This window comes from Labrus mixtus, chromosome 6 (genome assembly GCF_963584025.1).
Source record: "Labrus mixtus chromosome 6, fLabMix1.1, whole genome shotgun sequence".
NCBI classification, from domain to species: domain Eukaryota; kingdom Metazoa; phylum Chordata; class Actinopteri; order Labriformes; family Labridae; genus Labrus; species Labrus mixtus.
The window spans coordinates 24540119-24561360 of record NC_083617.1 but is presented as its reverse complement, the minus strand read 5'-3'; the positions used below and the strand labels follow the sequence as shown (position 1 = coordinate 24561360).

Genomic DNA, 21242 nt, shown 5'->3' with positions numbered 1-21242 from the left:
GAGGGGGCTGAAATGTCACCTTTCCCCCTCCAATAAATGTCTGACTATGACATCATCAGCGGAGGCTGGGTCGTCTCCCGTGGGTGACGAGGTGTGGCTCACTGATTGCTGCTCAGAGACTTGGCTGCTGGGAGATCTCGTACCGATCCCACATTCAGCAGAGCTCTGTGGACAGAAGAGAGAAAACGTCTTCAGGAAATAATCCAAAAACAATGTGCTTGTAGATCTGTGACAAGACGGTTAGGATGTTTTTAGTTTGAATGTGAGGAAGGTTCCTTTTAGAATCACAGACACATTAAAGGAAGAATGTGTGACATGTTCCACATAAATATATGATAAATCCAGTCTATCCTGTAAATGTGTCTCTGAGTCATGACTGTCTACAATGAGTGAGAAGCTCGAGTCCTGCCGGCTGTGTTGTTGTCAGAGCCGTGTTTACATGGACGGGACGGCCGGCTCCTCCCCTTGTGTATAAAAACTGTTTTAGTGAAGGACTAGAGAGAAGAAGAAGAACATACTCACTGATTATTTGGATGTTAGTAAGAGTTTTTAGATCACCGTGTTAATTTACATGCTGTGTGTATTTTTGATCTCATCAGTTAAAGTTTTTGTTTCATTTTAATCTTGTTTTTGCACAAAGACAGAATTAAGTCACTGAAGCAGATCAACACCAGGACGTGAGAAAAGTTTCGTCGGTCTGTCGACCATCCACAGCATTCATGGTGACAGGATGCATAAACTGCTCAGATGGAGGATTTTATTCACAGAGCCGTCAGACAGCGAGGGCGTTACTGCAGCTCGCTGCTAACGTGAATTTTACAAAGAGACGGGGGAGAAGTCTCCTGTAAACGACACAAAGCGGACTTTCTAACACAGGTCGACTATTCTGTGTGAAATAAACCAGAGCAGACAGAAGGCAGAAAAGGTTTGTAATAAAAACACTAAAGATGAACTTTATGAATGAACACATTAAGTCCCAACGTGAGCTTCACCTCCTTAATGACAACAAAGAGACATCACAGATGGAAACAGGACTCTCTGAAATCCCCTTTCTCCGACCCTCGTTAAATATCAGACATGTTGTTCAGCCTTGGACTGTGATTTCCAGGCCCAGCACTCAGACTCTGGTTGGAAGTGTGCAGTGGAGTTTTAAACGAGGTCAAAGCCAAAGCTGCAGACCTTGTGTTTGTGCAGAAATATATCAAAGACGTCAACAGCCACTAAGCCTTTTTAACAACCATCGCAGTGCTTTAAAGGTTGGCCAAAGGACTGTGCAGCGGGGTTTCCACAGCGAGCTCCACGTGTCTGGACGGGGACACAGAACACAGTGGGATTTCCTGATCGCAGGTCCTGTTACTGACTCTGCTTCACCTTCTGAATCATCGGACATCAAAAAAACATGGAAAAAAAGTGACTTTCTTTACAGGACTTTCTCCAGTGAGGTCGTATTCTTTTTCTACATCATGAATCGTGTATATTTATACATGATATCATTTATTATTCTCTACATTTTAGCTCTTTTTGTAACTTTTTTCTCTGTTTTATATGGTTTAAACGGTTTATTTTAAAAGGTAGATAGGACAGTTGATAGAGTCGGAAATCAGGGTAAGAGACAGAGAGAGAGAGAGAGAGAGAGAGAAGGAGGAAAGGAGACAAAGGTCGGATTCTAACCTGGGTCACCTGCTTGGAGGACTACAGCCTCCGTACATTGGGCGCGCGCACTAACCATTAAGCTACCGGCGCCCCCACTTTATATTCTTGGTCCATTTATTTATTAAAAGTTTACTTTAGGGATGCACCGATGCGTCTCCTTTAAGGACCCCCTTTGAAAACAAGATGGTACATCTTAAGGGGCTTATCCGAATAACATGAAATAAATGAAATCTGTAAAACTTGGGTATCGGCTATAACATTCTTTAATCCTGACATTTTTCAGTCCAACTGTATGAATCGTGTCGACCACGAGTTGTGTTAATTGTTCTGTTTAAAATAACGTCTTTAACATCTGCCAGTAGAAACAGAGCTGACACACGAACGGTGCTCTGCAACAATCAGCGAGGCAAATATGCATCCATCACAGGCAGAGAAATTATAAACGCTGAATTTCCACGACGGCCAAAAAGCACAAAACAGCCATTAATAAAAGAGTTTTATGGAGAAGCTTGAATTTAACCACGTTATTTACTGAGAGCGCTTAAAGAAGAAATGAGTCACCGAGCTGGAGGAACGTGTCGCCTCTAGAACGATGCCAGAGATGCAGTAAAATGAAGCGTTCGGACATCATTCACTAACATGCCAGTCAGTTCATAGACCGGTTTCACAGAGAGACATTATCAGCCCAACGAACCACTCAGATCCATCGAACAGATCACTGACGTCTCCTCTGCACATATGTGCCTCTGTCCTTCATCTTCCACTAAAAACAACTCCTGTGGTGCACTCAACTTCCAGTTCACCCATACGAGAAGAAAATCATGTCGGCCGCAGCAAAAAATAGCCGCTTAATGATTCGTTATGTCATATTCAATGGTATTTTGTGTTTTTAAACTCGATCCAGTCGTCTCCTGTTCCAGCATACTTCTCCCTGTCTGGTGATTTTGATCTGTTTCTGTCTCCTGATCCCCTCTTCACCGTGTGTCTCTCTGCATCGTGCTGCAAGGTGATGTCAGCCAAGAACTATCACTTAGCACCAAGCTCATCTGGTCGGCAGCCCCCGGCATCTGGCTGCCATTAGCCAGAGAAACAGACGGTCTGCATGTTTACCTCCAGAAACAAGAGGCTGCACTACTGTTAACACCGAAAAAGGACATATAGGTTATGATGTACGGAAACATCTATACAGACACTACAACCTTTATATTTGTCTTCAATCACAGCACAGAGGGTTCAGACTTTAGGGGAGTGTGAGCAGCCTGCAGACCAGTGGAGCTGCGTCTCTCCCTCTTATAAATACTCCAATTAAAGAAATAAAGCACAAACAGGAGCTCCAGAGAAAGCATGTGAAAATCACTACTGTTCAAACGCTGGTGGTGCCTGGTGTTGAGTTTGGCCTTTGGGCTGCAGGGATTTTGTTTTGAGTGTCTTATTAATCCCTCCATAAAGAGTAACGACTGAGGCTCTAACAGACAAAGCACCCAGGTAACTAACAGCTACCAGCGCAATAAAGGCAACAACCGCAGAGAAAGGAGGCAGGGCAGCTGTGTGCCAACAAGCCCAGAGCTTACTGAGACTAACAATGAGGCTGCTCTCTGCCCTGTTGAACTCCAGTCACAGGTGCTAAGGCTACGCTGCCAACGAGAGGATAAAGACACAAAAGGCAGGATTTAAAGACAAAACTTTTCTCTCGTCTGCAACTTCTTCTCAATTTTTGAGATGCAGCATGTGCTCTGAAAAGTGATATGACTCTGCACAGGAATCTAAAGTGAAGCACATATGAAGTTTTTTTGTACTGAAATGGTTTTGGCAAATCTGGCCCATCAGCGCCCCCTACAAAATGTCCAACATAGAACCCCTGTAGCACATGGACATGGACACATCAGTGAGGTGCAAGGATATTAACAAGAAGGGAAGACAAAGAAGACTAGCCTGAACATCTACTAAAAAAAGAATCACAGTGTTTGAAAAATTTGGACTATGTTAGGTGTCGGCCATCATGCATCGAACATGCATGTCCGTGGGTGTTTTTTTAGCTCAGGGTCAAGAAAAGGTAAGAAGCATTGCATTTTGGGACACTGGATAGCCTAGCGGTCATGTCAAGGGCGCCATGTACAGAGGCTATAGTCCTCGTCACAGCGGCTGAGGGGTTCGAATCCGCCCTCTGCCTTTTGCTTCATGTCATCCCTCACTCTCTCCTCCAAACATTTCCTGTCTCTCTTTAGCTATCCTATCTGATAAAGGCAAAAAGGCCCCAAAAGATAACTTTAAAAAGCATTGCATTTTGGGATACCTCGGGGCTGAGCCCTAACTGCCACTGTGTATTCACCTGCAGGTTGTAAACACATTTAATATACTAACTTAAAAGACTAAATATAAACTTAATTACTGGTTTTTAACATACCACACTCCTCTACTTCAAAACGACGCTAACAGTATCTCCTTTGAGCGTAATGTGCAGGGAGGTCACTGCAGCAGCACCGACATGTTCAGTTAAGAGCTGGTTGGTGTCAGGGATGAGGAATATGGTGCGTGAGGAATCCACATGTTCTGCAGATTATCCTCTCACCCCGCTCTGACCCACACATCACTCAGTAATTGACTTTTAATCCAAAGACTGTGAAGCTTTGTTAAAAGCCAAGATGTCATTAAAGCATAAAGTGAAATTCTTGGATTTATTTGGTCTGGCCCTCAGTTCCACCATGTTGTGCAGTCACGGCTTGACATTTTTCATGGAACTGTCTGGAGTTCTTGTGCCAGGTTAAATAACACCTCTGAAGACTTCCTGTGACTCCACAGGTCAAAACTCAGAACATTTGCAGACTCAAGTTCTTGTCAGGAGATGAAAACCGGCAGGAAAACCAAGAGCAAAGTCAAGAGCTCATCTCGAAACGGGGATTGGACTCAAAAACAGGATTTCAGGATTTTGTTTGTTAACAAGCTTTCTTTAAAATCTTGAAGAGAAACATTTTCTAAAGATAGGTATCTATCAACATTTCATTGATTTTCTGATTACAATAATAACGTCTAACAGACTGAACTGTGACGGATATTAATATTTTCACTAATGGTGCATAAAGACTGTGAAAATGAAAAGCTTGACAACAAAAAAGACACCCTGACTCTATCTAGATAACACAGCAAAGATGAACAACCTTTAAAATGTATTAAAGGTCACATATTCTCCTCCTCTTCAACCAGTTTAAATAAGTCTCAGAGTTCCTCAAAACATGTGTGTGAAGTTTCTTGTTCTAAATCCACTCTGATCCTGTATTTGATCATGTCTATAAACCCCTCTATTTCAGCCCTGCTCAGAACAGACTGTTTCTGTGTCTGTACCTTTAAATATGTAAATGAGCTGTGTCTGACCACACCCCCTCTCTGGAAGGGCTTGGGTGGCTCAGGCTTTCTCTCTCCATGTTCTATTGTTTATGGTGAGAAGGCAGACTCAGAGGGCAGAACAAACACCTAGCTGTGGGAGTGTCACCCACCTGGGGGAGGGGCTACTGCCCTTTGTGATGTCATGAAGGGAAAATCTCCAAACGGCCTGTTTGAGCACACATTTTCTGAAAAGTGGAGCAGGCAAAAGACGGAGAGGATGTACTTTTCTCATCATTGGGGGGTTTGTAGACAGACTAGAGACACATATTAGAGTTAGAGGAACATGGTGATAGTGGATTTTACAGAATACGTGACTTTTAAAGACGGTGTTATTAAGTGAAACTAACTAGCTGGTAGGATGGAAAACCAGCAGTATTTTAAGTGCCAGGCCCGGATGCCAGCGCTCTGTGGCACATGTGACTGCCTTTAAAAATACCCTTATTTAGGAAAAACCTCCTTAAGCTGTAAATCAGGCATTTTCCAACCCAAAGAACAAAGTGCGTCACTTTGTGCGGCCACAGGAGACGTAGGACTGAAAGAGGCTGAGCTCATCTTCTGTCAGCGCTGATGCTGTTGTTTTCTCTCAGTGCAGAGCCACACTGTGGTTTCTCCACTAGAAGAAATGAAGAATGACCAAAGCTACTCACCACGCAGCCTTTCAGACGATTCTGCTCCTCCTTCACCTCCTTTCCCATGATCCTTTGTGTCTCTGTTCCCACGATGCACTGGGCTTCTCGGGCTGGGGTCAGGGGGTCGGCATCTTCCCTGGTGAAAGTGGAGGCGGTGGGAGAGAGGGAGGTCCTGTCACTCCTGCAGAGCGAGCAGAGCAGGAGGTTACAGCGGTGCTGACAGCAGAGAACATGGACTCCAAGTATGGCTCTGAACTTTTCCCCCGCTGTTTGTGTTATTAGGTTTAAATAGTATGAAATGCAGCAGATAAGACAGGCAGGATGATGTCATACTTGGATCTAAAGATAGCCCGTCCACATGACAGGCTCAGAGAAATATTTGGAAAGAAGGAGATGCTGGAGATGGAAGTCAGAACAGTGGACTTGAGTTACTCCTGTCTCTATTTATCATCATGGAAAGGGAAAATACCAATCTTCTTTCCCCAGTTAGACATAAAAGATTGCAGAATTATCCTGTGGCTGGTCCAACACTTTGAACCAAAGTGAGATAACGTAAGAACTACTAGCCAGAGTGAACTTTAAAAAGGACAAATATTCATGACCCCTGAGAGATGCATTCCAATCATAATCTTAAAATATATATATGTACAGGAAAAGTTTGATGACCACGGCAACCTCAGAGTTCAAACTACTATAAAACATAGAGAATGTTCACTGTATGCTTTTGTGCTCTACGTCTATAATTCACCATGGATCGCATTTCACAAAAAGCACAAACAAGGCCCGCTGGCACTGGGGAGTGCCAGCTTTTTTGTGCGGCTGCTCCGAGCGCTCTAGTTTCTCTAGCTCTAGCTCAACTTTTCAGAGAGGCGCTGTTTACGTGACCGGCACTCTTTTCCAAATGTAAGATGTTTCTTGTATTTTAGCCGCCATGTCTTGTACCCACATCGTCTTTGCTCCGCGTCTGATCGGGTAAAAACGATCTCAAACATACAGCAACCGGGCAGCGTCCATCATAAAGGAGCCGTCGTCATAGAGACAGGACGCAGGTGCAGCGCTTTTCTTCAAAGCACACAATCGCTTCATGCTAATTTTCCCGAGCACACAGCTAGTGCTTTTCTGCCTTGAAAAACCGCTAGGTGGACACGGGGGCTTAAAGTTTGGTTCCTTTTATGAAACAGCAGGCTATACTTGTAAAACAGATCATAATAATGGGATGATGTCAAAGTCTGTGTTCGTGTTGGAAACCATTAAAACCACAATAAATGTGTCATAAAAATAAGAAAATATTCTTGTAAACATGTTTTATATTCGATGCAGCAGAATTTTTCCTCGGGCGGTGAAGAGACCAAAGCTTGTTGCCAGCTTGATTAGGATAACCAAAACATAACTCCTCCAGTACAGTAATCAAACGTAATCAAACACACGCTCTTCTTCCAAAGCAGAACAGAAGAGTTTATTCTACAAACCAAAAAGTGGTCGTTGAGTGATGCTCTGTGATTTGGTAAATTGAACTCATAATTTGACTCTGATTCAAACCCAACTTAAACAAAGCTAATCAAGAGGGAGTCAATCTTCATACAAAGCTCATTTTCATTCTTCTTTTAGGTTTTTGCCTCCGCAGAAATATACAGAAATGAACCAGAAGAGCGAACAGAGAAGAACAGTTTCTGCTTGGGTGGTATCCTCGCTGCGTGTTGACTTACCTGAGAACCTTCTGCAGGAGCGCCCAGCAGTCCTTCACCTCGCTCTGTTTCTGTGTGACGCTGTCAGCCAGCGCAGGATGCAGATTAGACAGCTGGGACACGCTCACATCCAGCATCTAGCATACACACACACACACACACACACACACACACACGCACACGCCTGCATGTTAGGAGGAGAAGGTTTCTGCAACACACCCACAGGATCCGTCCAATCAGTGCTGCTTTAAGAGGAAGATGTTTCCTACCATGATCTGACTGGCGATGTCTCGTATTTCTCTGTCCCCGAAGCTGTCCAGCTCTTTGGATGCTGATATGCTTTTATTCTGAAAGGGAAGACATGTTCCAGTTAATGTGAGTAAAATGTGACACTCACTTCTAAGTAGGAATGAAGAAAAATAATCCAGAGAGTTGTACCATGTTGTTAATGGCAAACAGCGTATTATCAGCCTGTTGGTAGAACGAGGACACCTCCAGGGCCAGCTGCAGGTTTTCATGGTAGTTTTTGAGATGAGACTGAACCTTCAGCCACCTGCACACAGCACATCAAAGTACAGGAAATGTTTTTAATTCATGTGCACATTTAAAGCTTCATGTAGAGGGTCAACTTAAGGAACGCGGTGTACATTTTGTTGATGTGCTTCCTCTTGCTGGAGATGTTTTTGCCATCTGTCTTCCCTTGTTTCTCCAGTCTCAGGGCCAAGTGGTTGATCTCCTCGTGGAGGTTTCTGTAGAGCTGCTCGTCCTGCAGAGAAACACAGGAACACAATCCAAGTATGACTTCAGCTGTCTTTACCATACGCCCTGGGAGATAAATTACACGCAGCCATAAATAAAAGACTGGACTAACTCGACAAAGTTGTAACCATTAACATATGTCGCTGTGTCTTTCCATGCCCCGTGTTTAGCATGTGTAATGTTAATCATTAATAGTTGTTCCTTTGCAGCGCTCACCTGTTTCAGATCTAAAATCCTCCTGGTCAGCTGCATTTTGTCAACATTCTCCCCGAGGACATTCACCAGAGACTGCTCCTCTTCCTGCCGGCACACACACACAGTCACTGTTTAAAGTCTCCGTTTGTGAGGAACCCATCCATCATGTATTTCCAGAGGCACCATCATTAAACCGCTGTATTCTGCTAACAAGCTAGATGCTAAAAGGAAGAGCCTCAAGTGTCGGTAGAGAAACCTCCAACAAATACACAGAGGAAAACATGAGTACAGCTCTCCTGTAAGGATGGATGTTTTGTCGACTTCATAACCAGCATCCTCCATTACAGCTCCATCCTCAATCATCAGCTCCTTTGTGCAGACACGGACACGAAGCGAGAGATAAACACAGGCCTGAAACGCTCTTGATTGCTTTTTGATAATGACAGGCAGATGTTTTACAGCCGTAAAAATATACAAACAAGAGATGTCTTCAGGACACGCAGCTAATTTCCTCCATTAACAAGTCCTGTTTTTATGCCAATTAGTTTGACAACTGCTGATTAGAGCAGTCTGTCAAGTCAAATGCACCTCTGGGCAAAGTGATGTTGGTGTTAACTGGAACAGCTGGAGAGCTGGATGTCTTCTCTGTTTGGATAAAAATGGAAAAGAAGGAGAGGAGCTTTTGGGAGATTAGAAACAGGAGGATCCTTCTCCTCTAAACAGTCAAAGTGGAAAGAGTTTTTAACTTTAAATTACAAGAAACCACTTCACAGAAGACCTCACATGGACCATCAACTCCACCGTTCTGGTTAAACGGGCTCGACAGAAGCTTTCCGTTCTGAGGACACTACAGCTGCTCATGTCTCTTCACCACTGCACTATCGATCTATCTGTATAAAAGCATGTCATGTTTACTGTTCAGCAGGAGAAAAAAAGATCTCCACAGAGTCATGAACACAAACCTCACCTCACCACAACTCCCTGAATCCAACATCATTAAAATGATCATCACTCCAGGAACTATGATCAGGAAACCTCTTTAAACATAAACTTTTGAAATCAAATCTTCAACTGTGCAACAATATTTACATCCTGTGACAATGTTTGCTACATGCGCTACAGCCACGTTTAAATATGCATCTTTTGACCCCTTTCCTGTCTTCTCTTCTCATTATAATAAAGTACATCTGGGTGAGGGGTTGAGTCTGAGTGGGTGTGTGTGACATCATTTTGGTCCTTTTTTTTTCACAGCAGCTTTGCACACGGGGCAAAGATAATAAAGATGTTCATCTATTCTAAAGGGATGCTGCAGCAGAGTTGGATATGGAAAAAGTTCAAATGTAAAGTTTGAACGAGAATGCATGAAAATAACTCAACAATTTTAAAGCTCCTGCGAAGAATATTCGATTTGTGTTGATTTTGGCGCCCCCTGTGGACAAGCCGTACATCTTCTGCCTGTGCTGATTTAGCCCTGTTCGTGTGTAAGATGTTTTCTGACAGCACACACGTCTTTTAATGATCAAACGTATCATACACTGTGAGTCTTTGCTGTAGAAAATGTTACCAGAGTCTGTTTCTTTCATAACTAGATCAAAACTCCTTACTCTTTGTGTTGCGTCAGAAAAGAGGGGGATGTTGTCTCACCTTCTCTTTAATCCACGCCTCCAACTTGTCCACTTTTCTGTTGAACTCCTGCAGGTTTTTGGCTCCGCCCAGCGCTCTCGTCTGATTGGCAGCCGTCTGTTTCAGGGCCTGCCATTGGTCCCTGAGCTGACCGAGCTGCTTCTTCACCAGGTCAGAGGACGGGTTCAGCTTGCAGATCAGCTGCTCACCCATCTTTGAAACACAGAGGAACAGTAGAGTCGTTGTTTACTTTGGATGCAGCGCAGATTGAGCAGCCACATCAGCAGACAGCAACAGTGGCTGAGCTGATCCGACACCTCGAGAGGACTCACTGCTCCAGGCTTCACAGACGGTGAAAAGCTGACACTGATTTCTTGGATAAAAGTGTGAAAACTCTGCTGGTTCCTGAGCCGTCTGAGTGTCACAGGAGGTTAATTATCAGCATGTACCATTTCCAAAACATTTTCTCCAGAGGGAGAAAGTATAAACTGTGCTGTCAGAGCCGTCTGGAACACTGAGGGTCTGCTTTTCTCTCCGGTCGACTGGAAAATAGCAACAAGACCGCTGTGTTTACGTGATCTGACAGACTCTTTTAGTACCACAGACAGATTAATGCTTACATTCAGATCTCCATTACCTGTGAAAAAGGTTCAAATAAACATTACATATGAGATGGGGGTCTCTGTGATGTGCTTGCTTTGGTACCTGGGTAATAGTTTACCCTTGTGTTGGATCTTATGGTCACCTGGTTGAGTTGAATCAAGGTGTTCTCAAAGTCTTTGAGGTCTCTCTGGAGCGTCTGCGAGGCCTCCTCCCAGTCCTGCAGGGGGCAGCGCTGAATATTACAGCCATCCTTCAAGTCCTGCAGCTTTCCTTTGATCCAGGCCTCTGCCTACAGAAAAAGAAGTGTTGAAAATCTGCTCTAGTTGTTCCCATCTTGACTACTTTACCAGAATTTAAATAAAGTGAAGCTTCAAGGGGCATGACATCTACATTTCTAATACTCCACATGTAAAGCTGGAGAGATTTTAGATGTATCAGTGCAGCTTTTCATCTTAAAAGAGAAGAATCATGTTGATTCAAATTACATCATGGTGCATTCAATGTCCTAGTTATTCCTTTTAAACTGTCTGTATGACAATAAAATATAAATTATGCATTTGTGTGCTAAATGACAAACATAACTACTTTACTATCTCACTTTAAGCTCATCCATTGAAGCTAGTCAAACACGTACAACAGAACAAGCTGACGCCTGCAACAGCGTGAGAGGTAACGCGTCGAACAAACTTTTAATCATACTTATATTTTTCTATAAATGATTGACGTTTTATTTATAACGTTTTATTTAAAAGGCCGGAAGCGTAGTGGTTGGTGTGCGAGCTCCATGTACAGAGGCTGTAGTCCTGCAACAGGCGGCCCAGGTTTGAATCCGACCTGTGGCTCCTTTCCTGTATTCTCTCTCTCTCTCTCTCTGATTTCTGACTCTGTCCACTGCCCTGTCTCTACAAGAAAGGCATTGAAAAGCCCAAAAATTCATCTTTAAAAAAGAAATAAAAAAGGTTCAGCCTATAGGACTCCAGTTTATTATTTATTATTTACCCTTCATGTTTGTTTATCGACCTCATTCAGCTGTTTGGGGATTAAAGTGCAATCTGAGAAGGACTGAGCTTTAGAGATCTGATCTGACAAAACATTAACATAAACATGAAGTCGTTATTTATTTGCCTCCTTTACAGAAAACAGATATTTTGACGTGGCTCAACGTTACACCCAGAAATCTAACACAAGGACTCTTTTACATGACGTGTGTGTCTTCGGCTCACGTACAGCAGGAGAACAGGTTGTGAGAAGTTTGCAGCGTGACTGAACCACCAACAGAAGTGTGGGACACGCTCTCACTCTGCCGATCAGGAGAGCAAACAGGCTGCTCTTTCACGTCTGACTCTGAGTGATTCTGACCCTCAGCTCTTTGTTCTCTGATGTCATGTTATGTGGAGCACACGGAGCACACATTTCTCTTGGCATGTGTCTGGACGCCGTTGCATAAGTCTCTGTGTTGCAGAGAGTATGAAGTGAGCAGGACTGCGACCCAGGTGGTCAGAGTCAGACAGAAACGATCCCGCGTGGAAGTCAGACTCACAATAAACGAATGGATTAATAATCAGCTGAGGTTCCTTCGTTTCCCACACCAGACTGAGTGAGTCAGACTTTGATAAATAACAGAACTTTTGTGCTTCTTTGCTTTCTGCAGAACTTCAAATAACAGTTACGCACGCATGAAGTCATTATACTCTGACATCAAAGCATTATCTCCAGTTGAGCAGGACTGACAATAAATGACAGACCTTACAGTAACCGCTGCTTTGAATGATTAAAACATCAAGTCGGCACATGTCACAGCCTCTAAACAACTCTTTGAGATTCAAATATGATGTCACTTTCCCTCTGAGAGGCAGGTCATTAACTTAACAACCCCCCCGGAGCAGCGGAGGTATTTCTGGTTCCAACAGAAGGAAAAGAGCTTGACGAAACAGGCCTGCCCCCTATCTCCTCACACTGGCTCCATGGCATTATAATGACCTCATACAGGAAGTCTATGGTTCCCTTGTTTCTTCCTGTCTGTACCCCACAACAATTGTCTGTTTATCAAAATGTACAGTAAGGCTTCAGTGAAGGAACAAAGAACAGGCCGCTGATGAATGCGGCTCAGATCGTATCACTGCTTCTTATTCCTGTGACAAATCTGCAGCGACACAGGAACACAGCCCCGCAGTCAAAACAGAACACGCTTTAAAATAAACTCCATGTTTCATGCTTAGAATCTGACAGCAGAAAACAATCCTTTAAACTAAATTATATCGACGAGCTTCAAAAGAACCCATTTTAACAGAAAAACAAAGACAGAGTGCGCACATGTTGACACTTGATGAAAATATTTACCAAAAAGCCAAATTTCTATCCTCTCTCGTAGCACAGTTTGGCCCTGAAAGTGTGGACGTTTCTCTATCATGGAAACGAGATGGTGAAAGGAGAGATGTTTTGCAGAGCAGCCTCGCAGACAGATGGCCGTCGATGCAGCCGAGCTTCTCCATGTGGTGACCTGCTTTGCTCTCCGAGCCTCAAACATCAGGGGCCTTTAAAAGTCTCTCCCTGGAACGCTCACTTCCACTTCCACAGCGGTGTATTACTGAACTAACACATTTTCATCAGCGATAGCAGTCAACCCAGTCCCTGTAAAACAAGCAGGTCCCCAGGTACTCAAAGCTCCGGCTATTTCAAGTCAAACTCAAGCACTGAAAGCTGTTTCCTCCAAAAGCAACAGATACGCAAGCTCCACTTAAGAGAAAAGGGGGCTGCTAAGCTTGTTAACATTAACGACGTGCCACAGGCCTGTTTTCAACACATACATACTTCAGCTGACACGCTCAAAATGAATGTCTTATAACTGGAAGCAAACAGTTTATCATTAAGAGCCAACTGTGGGACAAAATGTCCCTCAGCCGAACTCGCTGAAAAGCGTCCTGGTGCATCGAGGGGGGGGGGGGGGGGGGGGGGGGGCAGCGATGAGATAACACAGCCAGTTGTGCTGCTTGGCTGAGCCTCTCCGGGCCATAGGCGTGAAGAGATGGAGCCAAACAATGATCTCATCCCTAAATAATTGCTTCACTTGTGGCGGTTTCCCCTCCCTCCTCCCTCAGCAGAACACAGCTCACACAGTTCTCGGGACAAAATAAGAACCAGTTCATATTTTGTTCTCCTCGGCGGGTCATGCAACATGCAGCTTCCTCTCTGATCTCATCTCTTCAGATAAACTCGCTCCAGCTTCTTGTCGTTTGGCGTTATTTGCATGAGAGGAGATGAGAGGTTCTGATAGGTTACTTACTGGGGATTAATCTTACAATGATTTCAAACATCTCCTGAATGTTCTGGCAGAGTGGGTTGAACAGAGTTCATGAGTTTCCAGTTATATGAGGAAATAGAAAGAGGGGGAAGAAGTGAAGGTCTTCATGAGAACAGTTCAAGCCTTCTCAGGGTTAAACCTCCTGACTCACAGAGACAATGAATGACTGCTCTATTGTTGAGCAATATATTTCAGGAAGTACATACATTATATTACTGTATTACACCTGAGAAGTGTTTGAAGGTATCTGCACTATACTTTAGTATTTATTTAATGGAGAACACTTTTACCCGCTACATTTTATTTAACGTAAATCAAACTTCTCCTTTAATTAAAACAGGCGTCTTACTTTTGATGGAAATATCGACTATTTCTATTTTTGCTTTATTGTGCAAAATATTTGGAACAATAATGCCTAGAAAATAATAATGCTCGCTGACTGAGCCACAGTGGGGCAGCTGTGGATCAGTGGTAGAGTCAGGTTTCTCTCAACCCGAAGGTCGGGGTTCGATCCCCAGCTCCTTCAGCCGAATTTCCGATGTGTTCTTGGGCAAGACCCTTAACCCAAAGTTGCTCCCACTACTGTTTGTGAATGTGTATGAATGGATGAGTTAATACTAATGGTCTCTTTACTCAGCAGCCTCTACCATCAGTGTGTGAATGTGTAGGTGTGACCTGCGGTGTAAAAGTCAGAAGACTAAAAGTTCATTAAAATAACGAGGTGATGTCTGTGAGCGACAGACTGAACTCAAGATGAAAGCGAAGCAGCCAAAATGGCCGACGAACAACGAGCAGCAGATCCACAGCAGAGAGACTGATTTACACATCGGAGCAAAGTGAACGTTCATTATTTTCACTTTGATGTTCTTTGATTTGAAGTCAGACTCAGAATGTTTTCAGTTTCTCTAAATATGAGCTCAGCTTCAGCTTGAACACAAACTAGAAACTAGAACTAGAAACGTCCTGTGAGACACTGTGAGCACATTTCAGATCCGTGACTGAGGAGCTTTAACTGAAGGAGACAACGGACAGCACTTCACAGTCTTTACATCCACAAATATCTGTTCTTCTGCTTTGGCCGACTGTGGTTGTTTTAAAGTGTTTAACAAATAAAGTTGGATTGGATTGCGTTTACAAGGCCATTTCATTTGCTGTCTCTCTTACCTGCAGCACTTCCTTGTTGAAGAGCGAGTTGCGCTGAGAGAAGAAGTCACTCTGGGACGTAACAGCTGCTGAGGCGTCGCTCTGTGTGTGCAGAAGGCCTTCTCTCCTCTGAGGCTCTTTCTTCTGGGATTCAGGACCTGAAATCTGAGTGAGCACACGACACACACAACAAAGTCTTCAATCATGAGGGTCATTTTACAACATGAGCCTTTCTTGTAAGAGAAACCACAACACCAGCTGATGCGTGCCTCTAATGAAACCATTAAGCACACAATCATCAGCTCACAATGAGGGGATGTTTCTGTGTCACTTTCTGTTAACAACACCTTTTTTTTTTTTTTTCATACGGTCGTTAAAACGTATGTCGGACTGGCCCAAAAACAATGACTCCATGAGATGAGATGAACAGGACTGGCTAACTTCACTAATGGACGAGCATTCCTGCTGCTCTGCACTCAGGAAACATCTGGGCTCATGAAGGAAGCAGGAGCGGACAGATCCTCGGATGTCTGACGTTTTTCACTGTCAGCCCTCACATGTAAACACAACACCTTTAGAGGATCGTGTTCACTCTTTCATACCCGAACAGGTGAAGGCTTCAACGGAATGAATTAAATATGAGAGGAGAAAGAGCAAAGTATTGTTGTGGTTGGGGAATCAGAGCTGATGCAGAAGAGGAGTGTAGTTTATTGTTCTTAAAGGGGAAATGAGGCCGCTGCTGTGTCAGTGTTGTTACTGTGAAAAGCCTTTTCTTTTCTTAACATCTTCCCTGACCTCATGTTTTCCAGAGAGCCCCGCCGCTCGAACACAGCACTTCATCCACAACACACACTCCTGACTTCAAGCAGGAACAGGCCAAATCCAACAGCCCGTCCACTTTAAACAGTATCACACAGCACACTCGCACTGTTCCTCATCTGGAGACTGTTTCTCTTTGCTAAATCAGTGCAGAGCAAGGAGGGAAACAACAGGCTGTTTGTGAGGCGTTCAAAGACACGCTGCTCCCATAAATGGTTTTCCACCTCTGCGTTACTTTGCTCCAAATGTATAATATAATAAACTGTTCAAGTTTGGCGAACACACAACATGACTTCACTTCCTCAACTCAAAGAGATTCATGACTCCATACCTGGCTGAGGAGAGCCGCGGCTTACCAACACAACAAATGCTTCTCACATTTGTCTGAGAAAAAAAAGAACTGAACTTGTAGGCTTTTTGAAATGAACTTAAATTACTGTAATTTAAAAGAAAGGAGTTAAACTTTGAATGGAGCATTAAGAAACCTCCTACCTGTTGGAGTGCTCTCTCTCCGTTCAGTGTCACTCTGCTCGGTCCCTGCGCACGTTGAACCTCATCACTGTTTTCTTTTCTGAGTAAAACCTTCAAAAAGACAAAGAACAACAACGTGGGTTTGATTTTATTTAAGTTGGTCGGGATGTTAAAAAATTTGGAAAGCAAAGAAAGTCAATCTGAGACCACATTTAAAAAATAAAAAAAATAAAAAAAACTTTATTGTCGATGACATAGTGACAGGAAATGACCTTTGGTTAAAAGGTCAAACAACATAAAACCTTCAAGCCTTGAAAAGGTAAAAGCACGTTGAAAAGGAGTGTTTGTCGAGGCTTGATTTAAATACTTACTGCAGAGGGAATAAAAGAGTTTCTTTTTAGCTGACGGTCTCAACATTCAGACTTCTCAAATCAAATACTTCAATCACTTTCTGAGAACTAAAACATTTGACTGTTAATGGGAAACTTTCTCCAACAGTCTGTCAGAAAAATAGTGATATAATATTTATTATCATACAGAGAGAAAAACAAACTTTAGGTAAGTAGTCCTTATGAATAATTTAACTTCAGTCTTTACAGTCGAACAAAGTCTTCATATAAAAACGGACTTTGAGGATAAGACTTGTGTTTTAAACACAGGCTGCGGTCTACGGTTGACAAAGAATTTACTAAACTTGATGTACTCATAAATATAAGATATCTTTGGAAATATGAATCCGTCTTTATTGAGTAAAGATCTTGGTGTTTAAGTCCAATAAGTGAATTAAAATGATACCACATCATTAAGACAAGAGGCTCTACTGTCTCCTCCGTTCATAGATTTACAGATTTATGTGATTTAAATGTGTTCTGTACCTTGAACTGAGAGCTGGGCTTGTTTTCACAGCTCACACCCACGATCCTGGGCAGATGTGGATCCGAGGAGCTGCTGACGTTGTTGTTGTTATTGTTGTTTTCAGATGTTGACCCCACAATAAAACGCTGTGCCGGTCTCACTGGCGCCTTGGTCTCTGATCTGTCTTTACTCCCAGAGATGGTGATCTTCTTGATGGACCTTGAGACTGCAGAGGGAGACGACACGTTCTGGTTTAGGTGGTCCTCCTCCGCCATGTCCTCCTGGTTCTGTTTGACCGGGGAAACCTGCTTAACGATGGGTGAGACGAGACATGGGCCATGTGCACAGACCTGGGATCGGCTGAGGTAGAGCGAGTTCAGGTTGTGCTGTAGCGTGCAGTTATCCAGACTCTGGCTCTGTAGGTAACTCTGTGTAAAGTCCTGACATTTTGGCACAGCGGGGACTGACAGCCGTGTCCCGATGGTGAAGGGCTGGACCTTCCTCATGATGCTCTCAGACATTTCCAGTGTCCAGCTCAGGAAAAAAAACTCAAACTTAAGTCCAAATAGGCGTAAAGAAATCTCTCACATCCCTCAGTACGTCGTCTCCTCACTCACAAGTGTCCAGTCTGTGTTCAGCAGGGAGTGGAGGGTTAAGGAGCGAGTGGAGGCAGAGCTCAGTTCTCCACCTTCTTGTGCATGTTGAGAATGCACAGCACGCAGCCCAGGACGGCTTCCTTGGACTCCTGGGATCGAATGCGGTCCCAGATGTGGCGCAGTGCCGTGCCAAGGTGGGCAGCTCCCGTAGAGAGGATTCTCCTGAGGAACTGTGCCGCTGAGCCTGCCAGTTTGCTACTGAAGAGCCTGATAAGCAGGGACCGCAGCACGAGGAAGACTACTGGCATGCTGCCTGACTTAGCAGCACAAAAAAAAAGTTGAAAAAAAAAGAGCTCAGAAAAGGAGGGGGAGAGAAGAGGGTTGGTTAGGAGAAGGGATGAAGTCACCACCTCTCAACTTTCTCTCTCTCTCTCTGTCTCTCTCTCTCTTGCTGTAAAGCCTGGCTGTCAAAACTTCCCGAACAGAAAACCTGCCCAGATAAGAAGACAGGAGTAATGGAGTCAGAGGGAGAGACCTCTGTCAGACCTCTTGAATCACAGCTTATCCTCTATGAGGTAATATCCTCAGCTGAAACAGACTCTCACACACACACACCCACACTGCCTTTTCTTTACCTCCACCCTGAAGTACAGAGGAACTGAATCAGCCCTGAGGTGTTCTACTCCCTCCAAGAATAACAAGACAAATTAAAAGTCTTAAACCGGCAGAAAAATCTTGTGAGATCTGAGCGCTTCTGAGGCATGTGTGCACGCTGTGTGTGCAGGAGTGAGAGTGAAGTCCTCAGCTCTGATCCTCCTCTTTCCCCATCAGAGAGGAACAGTTGTCGCATTGGTTTCAACTCAATGAAGAGCTGTCGCTGTGCTCCTAAAACCCCAGAACTGCTGCCATGACATGTGCGGGAGGTAAATAACAGTCAAACAGATGATGACCCCACCACTCCTTGATGGTGGCTGGGGTTCAGCAGAGCACATGTCGGGCTGACTGATTGGAATGGCAGGGGTGGCGTGCGGATGTCGGGGGAGCAGGGATTACTGAGGAGGGCAGACAGCAGAGAAAATATTTGCAGGGCGCTGAGAGAAGAATCTGCTTCCACCAGTGAAAGCTTTTCCCAAAAAAGGAACTCTCACTCTTCACTCTGCTGCCCTCTGACTCGACCCAGCACCTGGTCCCACGGCTCCCACAGACCGGCCTCTGACAACAAAACCCTGTCAGAGTGAAGGAAATTAAGTTATTGCATGATTCATTTTACAACATACCTTTAAAATGTGTAGAAATCGACCCTTGAAGAAAAATGACAAAACATTCAGATTTACATTAATCAGCCTTTTATATTTTCTACAATCTCTTCTTGTAGCCTTTTTGTCTTCTTATTTCTTCTAGTTTCATTACTTTTTATTAGCCCTATTTATTTACTTGTGTTAGAGTGGTCTCCCGCTGATACAACAACAAAAAATATAAATAGGCACCAAATATTGCATAATTTTTTGTCTTAAATGAACAAAAATGCAGACAAACTCCTTCACACCGTCTAAATCGCACAAATACTAAAACGTTTCCAGAGTTTCTGTGCAATGTAGAAACACGTTGGCTACGTTTTGTGCAACTTAGACAAACCTCAATCTGCGTTCTGTCTTTTCTGCTCCCATCATCTTTTAGTTCAAACCATGACTGAAGATCTGAAGCATCGAAAAAGTTCTTCATTTATCAAAGTATATTTTCTGTTTTATATTTGTTTCTTCTGTTACCTCTCCTATGTGCTCTCACTTTTTTGTCTTCTGTCTTATACTTCATATAGATGGCTCCCTCACTTTGTCTTCCTGTACCTGGCTGCATTGTCGTGAGTTTATTTTGTCATTTTAATCTGAGGATTACATTTTTCTCCATTTTTCAAAGCCCTTTATAAACTCTAGTTTTTAAATGTGAAATTAAAAATCCAGTTATTAACAATTAGAGACAGAAACATAGAGGAAGTGTTCCAGTGTGTTGTTCCCGTGTTGTTTGAGGACAGCCACGACAGACAGCCTCTCAGCAGGGCCCCGTGTGACAGGAGAGGCCCCGGAGTCGACACGGTTAATGACGCTTTTAAAAGAGCTCTGGTTTCATGATGAAGTCATCCAAGGAAGAGTTTTAATGTGTTGCAGCTTGAAATCACAGATAAGTTCAGTGCAGTCTGGGTGGTGTTCACAGGCCAGAGGATGGGTGGAGCTCGAGGGGTTTTGAAATGTCATTTCCTCACAGAGCTGGTGAGTGGTTTTAAAAGTGAGTGATTTATGAGTGCAGCGGGAACACTGTGACAGCATCAGATGCCCAAATGTTGAGTGTAAAAGATTTTAAAGAGTGCTTTTGTTCATTTAGGACCATTGTATTTCAGAAAAAAAACCCTTGCATTTAATGAAGGTAAACCAGCACAGTAAGATGCAGTCAAAACAGATCCTGAAATACATCTTGAACCCTGTTTCAGAATCCCTGACATACTTAATTCAATAAACTGACTTTTTAAACACAGCTTCATTACAGCTCAATTAAAAAAAGTAAAATAAACAAACGTACAGAATTTACTAAAACATAAAATCAAGCATTAGGTCTGCACTCAAACACAATCACTGGAGTCATTGCTTTGATATTTTGGAGAGTAATTAAATTACTTAACATGTTCAGTCCGTAGACACTCTGCACCACTCAGAGATGCATGAAGCCAACATACAAAGCATCTAACGTTGGAGGATTGCTTTCCTATTTTCAAACATCGTGTTGTTAAAGACGCTAGAAATCCTTAACAGAGTTGTAAACCAAAAGAAGATAATATTTTAGTGGGTTTGAAACACATTTCAACACTAAAATATCCCATCAACTAGGGAAGCAATAACAAAATTAGCAAAAAACACAACTCAAAGTCAGAATTTATCACATCATAAGTATGTTACTCTGAAGCCTAGCATTTTAAGTAAGTACTGCAGTCCAGATTCAAAACATTAGAGAGCGCTTTATATTAATTTTCAACACAGCCTTCACATAAACTGTACGGAAATCCTAAAAATTAGACAAATCAGCTATGGATGATTGATTTGTTTGCATCTGATGATGTTAATGATGTTGAAGCCAACTAACAATGTCACGTAATATCAACACAAAGACACTAGACTCAGTTATCTGAGGAGTGAAACTTCTAGTTACTGTAGGCACACCTAATTAGAAACTTAATGAAGTAACAAAAACCTCAAACAATCATGTTTCTAATTAAAATAGCTACCAAAAACCTCTGAATGTGCTAGCATAGCATGAGGCTGAGTAGTCCTCTGTTACCATGGAAACTACAATACTCCGCTAGCAACTGCCTGTTGACTAAAAGCTAACTTTAGCCCGATGATACACACATACAATACAGCTCGTTCATACTGTCTTCTTCATCGTCCTCATTACCCTCCATGTTCATCAAGACGATCATCTTTCTCCGACACGTTAGCATTAGCATTAGCATCCTAACTGCTGGCATTTAGCCGTTTGTGAA

General features: G+C 43.2%; 2 protein-coding genes across 4 annotated transcripts in view; both read right to left on the bottom strand.

Annotated features, from left to right (window-relative positions):
- The window catches only part of LOC132975828 (uncharacterized), a 38065-nt gene extending 20287 nt beyond the window's left edge, over nt 1-17778 (bottom strand). For all 3 annotated transcript variants that reach the window (XM_061040650.1, XM_061040652.1, XM_061040651.1), the window contains exons 1-12: nt 17138-17778; nt 16284-16373; nt 14994-15137; nt 10671-10817; nt 9947-10138; nt 8324-8407; nt 7996-8114; nt 7787-7901; nt 7618-7695; nt 7370-7485; nt 5682-5844; nt 20-165 (exon numbers count right to left, since the gene is read on the bottom strand). In XM_061040650.1, coding sequence (XP_060896633.1) covers nt 20-165; nt 5682-5844; nt 7370-7485; nt 7618-7695; nt 7787-7901; nt 7996-8114; nt 8324-8407; nt 9947-10138; nt 10671-10817; nt 14994-15137; nt 16284-16373; nt 17138-17638 — 1895 coding nt within the window. In that variant the 5' untranslated portion in view covers nt 17639-17778. The remainder of the gene's footprint in view (nt 1-19; nt 166-5681; nt 5845-7369; nt 7486-7617; nt 7696-7786; nt 7902-7995; nt 8115-8323; nt 8408-9946; nt 10139-10670; nt 10818-14993; nt 15138-16283; nt 16374-17137) is intronic.
- Nucleotides 17778-18596, bottom strand: LOC132975839 (protein myomixer-like). The gene has a single exon (XM_061040676.1). It carries the CDS (start codon nt 18019-18021, stop codon nt 17794-17796), a length of 228 nt encoding a protein of 75 aa, XP_060896659.1. The 5' UTR covers nt 18022-18596; the 3' UTR covers nt 17778-17793.
- Between the last annotated feature and the right edge of the window lie 2646 nt (nt 18597-21242).

What these genes read in the sequence shown, in the direction of transcription:
- LOC132975839 (XM_061040676.1), bottom strand. Translation starts at nt 18,021, where the DNA reads ATGCCAGTAGTCTTCCTCGTGCTGCGGTCCCTGCTTATCAGGCTCTTC.